Source organism: Astyanax mexicanus, chromosome 8 (genome assembly GCF_023375975.1).
Source record: "Astyanax mexicanus isolate ESR-SI-001 chromosome 8, AstMex3_surface, whole genome shotgun sequence".
Classification (NCBI taxonomy): Eukaryota; Metazoa; Chordata; class Actinopteri; order Characiformes; family Acestrorhamphidae; genus Astyanax; species Astyanax mexicanus.
The window spans coordinates 54,983,631-54,992,686 of NC_064415.1; the positions used below are offsets into that span (position 1 = coordinate 54,983,631).

Below are 9,056 nucleotides of genomic sequence, written 5' to 3' on the forward strand. Positions count from 1 at the left end.
TTTTCTGGTGGAATTACCGGTGCTGTTTTTTCCTCAGTGCTGTGAGGGAAAGGCTGAATCTCAGAGACTCGGAGAGTGGGGTCTACTGGAAATGAATCACTGATTACTGCTGGAGAAAGCCGCCTCCCCCTTGTGCAGCCGCTGCTTCTGATTGGCTGCGGGGAACGCCGTCCCTGAGTGGGCGCTTGCATAAATAGCACTGGGCTGCTGCTTTTCTGGCAGAATCACAACGGCAGAATTCACAGTGTAGATCAGCTACAGCTGCAGAGAGAAAGAGAGAACGAGAGAGAGAGATCTTATTGCAGGATCATGTGCAGAGGACTGGAATCACTGCCAATCACCTGTCTGGAGAGGTAAGCTGGGCTTGATATTATGCTTTTTAGTGCTATTTGAATGGTGGATTGTCATCAGTGCAGCATAGCCATAGCAATAGCCATTTTCTATGGATTGTATTGTAGTTTATGCTGGATTTTCTAGTCCAGGGAACACATGTCTGATGTTTTTTCACATCTAACTGACTGGATTTTTTTCTTTCTTTTCAGGGCCAAAGAGCTGAAGGCTCGTTTCGGAAGTTTCATCCTCAAACAGGAGTTCAACCTCATGGGTCTCTCAAACAAAGCCGACAAACTGCGGTCGGAAGACGTGCTCAACTGGAGGACATCCTTTCAGAACCTCCTGGCTCACAGAGGTGAGTTTTTGATGTTTAATATAGTATATACAGTGCATATCAACAACGCTGTCCAGTGAAAAACATGTTAAAATAGGGACTTTTGTGTGAAAGTCAATGCAAAAAAAATGTAAATGTAGTTATGTCCAAATGTAGAGTAAATTTAGAGTATTTTGATTGGATTAGTTTTGGAGAATTATGAGAAATTATTGGAGAAAACTTAAAACAGACAAAACTTTACAGGAGAGAGAAAAAAAAAACGTAACATATGTAACATAAGTTTATTTCAGGTCATTTTAAAGTATTTCTATTGGTCAGTCCAAAAGTTTAGTTTAGGGCAGTTTATCTGTTCAAATTATGTAGTAAACTAAAAATCTAGAGATACTAAAAAAGGAGATACTTGTTTTTAGTAGAAGGTTCTATTAAGAACCTTTAAAATCATGATTCTCCATAACATTTAAAAGGGTTCCACTCAAGGAACCATTTTTAAAAATACTATTGCAATATTATTGACCAATTAAACTCTTATAACTCTTATAGCACTCATAAAAACTTTTTTAGGTTCTCTAATAAAAAACAATGCTTAAATTTGAAGGGTTTGGTTGGGTTGGTGTAAAACAATTCGAATGGAAGACATCAATAACAGAGTTACAATAAGAGATTATTCCTAGTAATTTAGAGCATTTCTATTGGTCCATTCATCTAAAATTATTAACACAATGTGTACAGAGCTACAAAACAGACAGATACTTCTCCTGTTTTGCACTGGACAGTAGTGTCTCAACAGTGATTTAAGAGTTTTGCTTTACTTATAGATGAATAATCCAACCTTTCAATATTTCCTATTTGTGTACAGATGGCCTGTGTGCTTTCCGAGCGTTCCTGGTGTCCGAGTATAGCGAGGAAAATGTTGCCTTCTATTTGGCCTGTGAGGATTTTAGGACCACAAAGTCGTCCTCCAAGCTGTGCAGCAAGGCCAAGAAGATCTACGAGGAGTTCATTGGCTGTGATGCACCAAGAGAGGTAGGTCACTGTCCATTGTACGAACATTGCAATTCACTATATGAGCTTTTCTAACAAATAAACATATATAGCCATATATTTCTCTCTCTTTTCAAACATTAAACACTTAAAATAATGAATTTAATTGGCTAAAATTGGTTAAAAACCCTGAAAAAGGTTCGAATCATTCAAATGTAGGTTATTTATCATGTATTTAAGGGGTCATATGTTATAACTAGCTAGTTAATATCATATATTTATTATTATGTTATTATGTCATATAACTAAATCTTACCTTTTTCCATCAACCCAGGTCAACCTCGATCACGAAACCAGAACCATCACCAAGAAGAACCTGGAGCGTCCCACCAGCACCTGCTTTGAGCTGGCTCAGAGTAAGATCTACACCCTGATGGAGAAGGACTGCTACCCTCGCTTCCTCAAGTCCTCGCTCTACCTGGACCTCACCAAACACCTGACGCCCTGAAGGACGACTACCAGGACTGAGCACAGGACATTTCAGAGTTCAGAGGACCTGAACCTCGTACGGCTGGTCTGAACGTCGCTGCGTTCTCCTGCAGCTGAAGCTGAAATTTGAGATGATCAGATGGATGGATGGCTGGAAGATGATGGTGAAATCCAGCTTCCAGCCCGGTCTGGATCAGACTGAAGCTCAGGAGAGACGAGACATATCCTGCTGGAGCTCCGATTTGGAGCATTTACAGAAGAAGAAGAAGGGAATTATGGGATAAATAGGATTATTCCGTAGCACTTGAAAAAAAAAAAAGACAACAGAACTGTTGGGACTCAAACTCGAGGCGCAGAAAGCCTGACTGCCTTTTGCACAAGCTGTGTGTTTTTTTCCATTTTTCACTTCTACATATTTATTGAAACTTGATATTTATTGAAGAATGTGTTTTGCAGAAGTAGCATATTTGATATATTTATGACACTGTGATGTACTGCGAAAATTGTAACTTGAATAAATTATGAATTGTTATTTCATGAGTTGATGACTTTGGTGGTTTGATTGCAACTGTATGACACTTTAATAGAAACACTGATCTTTCATTCATTGATGCATCGGCCAACTATACACTCTTAAAATATATATATAATTAAGAACTTGGATGAATTTGGTGCTTAAATAATAAATTTGTGCCTAATAAATAAAATATTTGGATCAGTGTAGATTATACTTTTATATATATATATATATATATATATATATATATATATATATATATATATATATATTTTTTTTTTATTATTACTATTAAGTGTGCCAGTTCAAATCACTGACCACTCTACACATTAAAAAACAAAGAGGTATTCTTAAGTTAATTTTTGCTTAAATTAAAAAATCTACTTTACTTAATAATTCCAGATGAGTAACAGGAATTAACCCAAATTAAACTGCATGTTTAAAAATGCAGACGTAAAAACTAGACAAAAATAAAGAAATTAAAGAACTGTTTGATTTGTATTCAGGAAAATATGTGTTTTAACATGAACTCAGGAAATGGCTAATTTTATGATTTTATTCATTATAGTGTAACATATGTTTTATATTTTCTATTACAATTATGATTTTAGTAATGTTCCTTATCAAACATGAGCATTTTTAATATAATGCTTAAATAGAAATACTCAAGATTTGTTGGTGTAACGACAGGCAGACAAAAATCCTGACCTGTTAAGGGGTTAAAGGTTCTTTAAAAATTGCTCTATAGTGTAAAAAAAGGTTCTGCTGTTAATAGTAAGTCAAAAAACACATTTAGTGCTATTCTACTTTAAATGAATGCTTATTTTAACACTCTGGCTGTTTACCTGGTCAGTTAAAAATATTTTATTTTGGGTTAATTTAAAAATAGCTTCTATGAGACAGACTTAAATGATTCTAGAAATCATTATTTAAAAATGCACATAAAACTGCAGTGTTGCTTTGATATCTCAGAGCAACATACAGCTCTGGAAAAAAATAATCTGAATCTTTTAATATAGCAAAAATAATGAGTGGATGATAATGTGCTGTATACTAATAAATTCATATTGTTTTCCCATTTTTTTAGAACATTAAATGTTGTAAAAATGCAATGTTCTCCAGAATTAACAATGTGAGCACAAATACAGCAGTACGATTCACAGTACAGTAATGCAGTGTCATAATGGGCCATTAGTAAGACAGCAGTGAGGCTGCTGCAGACTGTGTGGGTGGGTTGGGTGGATGTGTGTGTGGGGGGGTTGGGTGGATGTGTGTGTGGGTGGGTTGGGTGGGTGGTTAGGTGGGTGGGTGTGTGGGTGGTTGGATAGGAGTGTGGCTTGTACGTTTCTCAGGCACAAGGGCATCACTCTCATCAGACAGACACTTAGATTAAAAGGGGTCAGTAAGTGCAGATAATCCACACTTTAAATATTAATCACTGATCTGTGAACACATCAAATCTGCTCCTGAACAAAAAGAGAAAGAAGCATTAATGTTATTATGGGTGATTTCATAACTAAGGCCGTTTGTTTTTTCATTATTTTTCATTAATTTACTGAAAGGATACTGAAATGATCAGATCTCATTTTTAATTTGGTCATATTAACAAAATGAAATTGAGAATTGAGAATCTTGAGATTTACTATTCAAGCATTACATAAAAAGCTTTCATGTTTGATTAAAAAACATTACTGAAAATCATAATTGTAATTGTAATAGAAAACATACAAACAATATTTAAGTCAATCAGCTAAAGTGAAAATATAATAAATAAAACAATAAAATTGGCTCCTTACTGAACTTAATTTTTTTTCTTAAATAAAAATGAAACAGTTCATGTCCTCCAAACCTTTAGCTTTGTTATGTTTGTCTAGTTTTTACCGAATTTAGGTTGATCGGGTTGATTCCTGTTACTGATCTGAAATTATTAAGTGGAGTAGAGAGAAAACAGGCAGCTTCTCAAAGTGTCCTGTAGCAGATTTGAAAATGTATATATATATATATATATATATATATATATATATATATATATATATATATATATATATATATATATATGTGTGTCATTATCAGTTCAGTGATGGAGGAGCTCGGAGCTGAAGCTTGCATTACAGGATGTAAACAGAGGTTTTTAATAAGCTAATTGTGCACTTTTTAAGTTATTAATGCCACGTTTTAAATGTTAGGGCTCTCCGGAGTCTAGCAAGAAAAGTGTGGAGCTACTTTGAGCTGGATAACGGAGGAAAAAGCGATTTTTTGGGGCAAATTATGCCCCATGTCACCCAGTCTGAAGGATGTTTGGACAAACTGTTAAAATTTCTGGATGTTGAAACGCTACAAAGTACTTTTTTCATGTTTTACTACACAAATCAAATCAAATCAAATCAAATTTATTTGTATAGCGCTTTTTACAACAGGTGTTGGCACAAAGCAGCTTTACAGAAACATGATTACAGGACAAAGTCCATTTTACAAGTACTTTTATTTGTTACTTGACAGCTCTGCCTGGCATCATTATAAGAAATTGAACCCTACAATGAATCAGTGTGTGGAGTTACTGTGGTCTAGATCGAGATGAAGAATTTGTTGTTACATGTCACACGTCCAGGCTTGGTGTCATGGTGTAGGGTTCAATTTCGTACAAAAATTAGATTTTTTTTTTTTTATCACTGCTGCCATGCCACTCTGCTAACAGCTCCAGTCTGAACCCAGTAAACTGCGCACAGCCACCTGGGAGATAATTAATTGTTTCTAGAATACCCCCCCACGCCGGGTACCATTTTTTTTTTCAGTTCTGGAAACGCCGCATGGATGCAGGCTGGTCTCCATGGCGACAGCACTGGCCCACTCAGCTCCCACACACTACACGCCTCGGCCCTGGTTTGTTATCCTCCCCCCGTTCAGACCATCCTACCTGGCCTCAGCGCTCTGCAGTGAGTCATGGAGCTCTGCTGCCTCCTTCCCCCGCTGCATTCCCCTGCTCTGCACTACTTACAGTACTTTTGGCAGTGTGGGCAGTGTGCCAAGTCCTGCTGGAAAATGAAATCCGCATCTCCATAAAAGTTGTCAGTAACAGAGGAAAGCAGGAAGTGCTGTAAGATTTTGTGGGAAAACAAAACTGCACTGACTTTAGACTAAAACACAGTGGATCAACACCAGCGGATGACATGTCTCTCCATTAAACCATCACTGATCATCAGTAAATTTTACATTTCATTTGTAAATCAAGTGATCAGAGTCTGGAGGAAGAGTGGAGAGACACACAGTCCAAACTGCTCGAGGTCTAGTGTGAAGTTTCCACCAATCAGTGATGGTTTGGAGAGACATGTCTGTCATCTGCTGGTGTTGATCCACTGTGTTTTATTATCAAGTCTAAAATCAGTGCAGTTTTGTTTTCCCACAAAATCTTACAGCACTTCATGCTTCCCTCTGCTTCTGAAAACTTTTATGGAGATGCAGATTTCATTTTCCAGCAGGATTTGGCACACTGCCCACACTGCCAAAAATACCAGTTGGTCTTAAATGATATTCAAATTTTCCGAGACACAAATTTTTGGGATTTCATTGGCTGTAAGTCATAATCATCAACAATAGAAGAAATACACTCATCTATATACTGTATTACTTTATATGAGTTTTACATTTTAACTGAATTAAAAAATCAAATTTTAAGTTTATATTCAAGTACTGCATTAAATGTTGATATTTTATTTAATTATTAGTTTTAATATGTGAATATTGGTGCTGGACAGTTGTTCCTTTTGTCCAACGACAAGATAGCAGTGTTATACTCTTACTCACATTTTGTGTTGTATACATGCCCACTGTATTTTAAAACTCTGAGATCTGGTTGTCTTTTATGCCACATTCTCTGGAACATCTCTGGGACATTAAGCAGTTCAGCACAGAACAGTGTAGTTAAGAGTCTGGCAGGAACAGGAACATTATGAGTCTAAGAGTATAAATCTCTGAAGAAAGCACAGGAACAGAGCCTGTATTTAAATCTAACTCTGCTTCAAAAAGCCCATTATGCCCATAAAATGTAACCAGACCAAGAGCTGCCTGATCAAAAATAAATAAATAAAATCACTGGTTTTAAAAGCCAGACTGAACCACCCTTTCACAATTCCATCCCAATCCTGGAGTTGTTATCTTTGAATATGCCTGTTCTATCAGGGAAGAAAAAATGGATCCATTGATGGAATAATCTGGTCTATATTCAGTATATTTAGGTAGTCAGCTGACCTTATTCTTTTAGAGCACATACTGTTGCTGAACCTAAACCTGCAGACCAACTGCAGCATCAACCAACCAACATATTATTTACTTACTTAAATCCATTTAAATCCATTTAGCATTGAAATTAGATTGATTAGGTTGATTAAGTGCATCTAAATGGTCGGTAGAGTTGGTAAGATGTGTAAAGTCAGTTCAGAAACATAGAGGTGATCATGATATTCTGACCTGACTGTGTATAATTTTGTCTATGTTGTTACATAACTGTTATAACACTGTTATAATAAAGAAAAAGACCAGACCAGGTCGTGTCGTGGTGTTCCTTGTCCCGTAGTTCTGTTTTTGAGCATTTTTTTCTGGTTTCTTCTGATTGTCTGCATTTTTAGACATCTAAAATCGTTATCAGTCGTGCCCAGATGTATTATTTGAGAATAAATAGCATATTATTTGTGAATAAGTGGAAATTTGCCCCAGCTAGGCTCTCAGGCATTAGTAAGAGGAGACAAGATGTGCTGTCTGTGTGTCAGGAGCACTCGAGGTGAAGCACTGAGGAAATAAACTGGACATTCGAGGCTCTATTCCTGTTCAATAATGGGAGAGAGAGTCGGGAGTGTGGTGCTTTAAGGCTTTTAGCATTCAGTTTTATAATGTAATTAGATTGACCCTCGTTCTGATAGGGGAACATAATAATCCTGCATTCTGTCTCTTTCTCTCTCTGTCTCTCTCTCTCTCTCTGTCTGTCTCTCTATCTGTCTGGAAGCAGATTGGGGGGAAATGTGGCCGGCGAGAAATGATTGGAAAGTGGCGTAAAGGAAGAGCTGCCCTGATTTGAGGTGAAAAAGCAGCGGTGAAATAACAGCTCTCTCAGCCAGCCCCCCCATCCCCCCACCCCCCCACCCCACTACAAAACTAATAGCAAAGATAGCAGCGAAAAGTACAGTGTGTTCCGAGATGTCCTTTCCTCACCTGGCCACGAAATGTGAGAGCAGCACACATGGAGGACCCCCAGCACATTATCTGAGCTATTATTTGTGTTTATTTATTTATAGCCGGTTTAAGTCCAGGTCTGGCCAAGTGACGCGCATTTGCACCTTGACATCTCAGGGTGGCTGTGAGGAAGGGGGGTCAGTGCCAAACGCTTCCTATCACCGGATGTTTTATTATTATTATAACCGTGCTGAAATAGCACACACTGATGATGTAATGGCAGTTCAATGGTGTCTGAAAATTGTTTATATTTAGATTGCAGATACAGGTTTTAATGATATGCACATTTGCAGGGACCAGATCATGTTATTATTTAAAATAATACTTATAATAATAATAATTATAATAATAATTGAGAATAAATAGCATATTATTTCAGAATAACTAGGAATTTTATATTATTTGAGAATAAGTGGGAATTCGTCCTAGGTTTAAATGATCTGCACAATTGCGGGGAATAGATCATGCATTCTGAATTTAATAATAATAATAATAACAATGATAATAATATCAATAATAATTTGATTGCAGATTACAAAACATAATAATAATAAGTGTCTTATAAGCAGGTTTGAGAGTGGTATGGTGGTCTAAAGTAGTGCCACTATGATCAGGAGATCGCTGGTTCGAATCCCAGTCATGCAGCTTGCCATCAGCTTCCGGAGCCCTGAGAGATAGATACAGAGATAGGTACAGTAGATGATGCTCTTTTTCCTCATCACTCCTAGGGTGATGTCGATCAGCACAAGGCTACATCTGTGAGCTGATGTATCAGAACTAAGTCGCATGTGTCAAAGGAGGCATGTGCTAAACTTCACCTTTCTTGTGTTGTGGCACCACTTTGTCGGCATCACTCAATGTTTGGGATAGCTAAATTGGGAGAAAATTGGAAAAAAAGTAATGAAATATGTTACATTACTGATGTAACTGATCAATTTCCGATTAGTAATAAAAAAAAAGGACTGTAACATAATGTAAAGGATTACCCAAATTAAGATACATAATGTATCTTTAATTACAAGGGATGTAAAATAAATGTGTTAAAGTATTTAGTTACAGATAAGCTAATTAATCACTTTAATTAGCTTAATTAGCTTAATTAGCACAAGGTGGAACGATGTTCTGACCATCATAAATTAAGGTTTGGTATAAAATCGTTTGAAACCTGTTCACTTTTCA

The 9,056-nt window shown here is 36.7% G+C and overlaps 1 protein-coding gene across 1 annotated transcript; it reads left to right on the plus strand.

The window, feature by feature from the left end:
- The first annotated feature begins 201 nt into the window (after positions 1-201).
- rgs5b (regulator of G protein signaling 5b) lies at positions 202-2,677 on the plus strand. Its single transcript, XM_007250694.4, has 4 exons — positions 202-353; positions 543-688; positions 1,524-1,690; positions 1,983-2,677. Exons 1-4 carry the CDS (start codon positions 310-312, stop codon positions 2,154-2,156), a joined length of 531 nt encoding a protein of 176 aa, XP_007250756.2. The 5' UTR covers positions 202-309; the 3' UTR covers positions 2,157-2,677.
- Positions 2,678-9,056: the final 6,379 nt, after the last annotated feature.

Coding starts and splice junctions, on each gene's coding strand:
- rgs5b (XM_007250694.4), top strand. CDS start 310: ATGTGCAGAGGACTGGAATCACTGCCAATCACCTGTCTGGAGAG. Junction 354..542: donor CCAATCACCTGTCTGGAGAG/GTAAGCTGGGCT, acceptor CTTTCTTTTCAG/GGCCAAAGAGCTGAAGGCTC. Junction 1,691..1,982: donor GCTGTGATGCACCAAGAGAG/GTAGGTCACTGT, acceptor CCATCAACCCAG/GTCAACCTCGATCACGAAAC.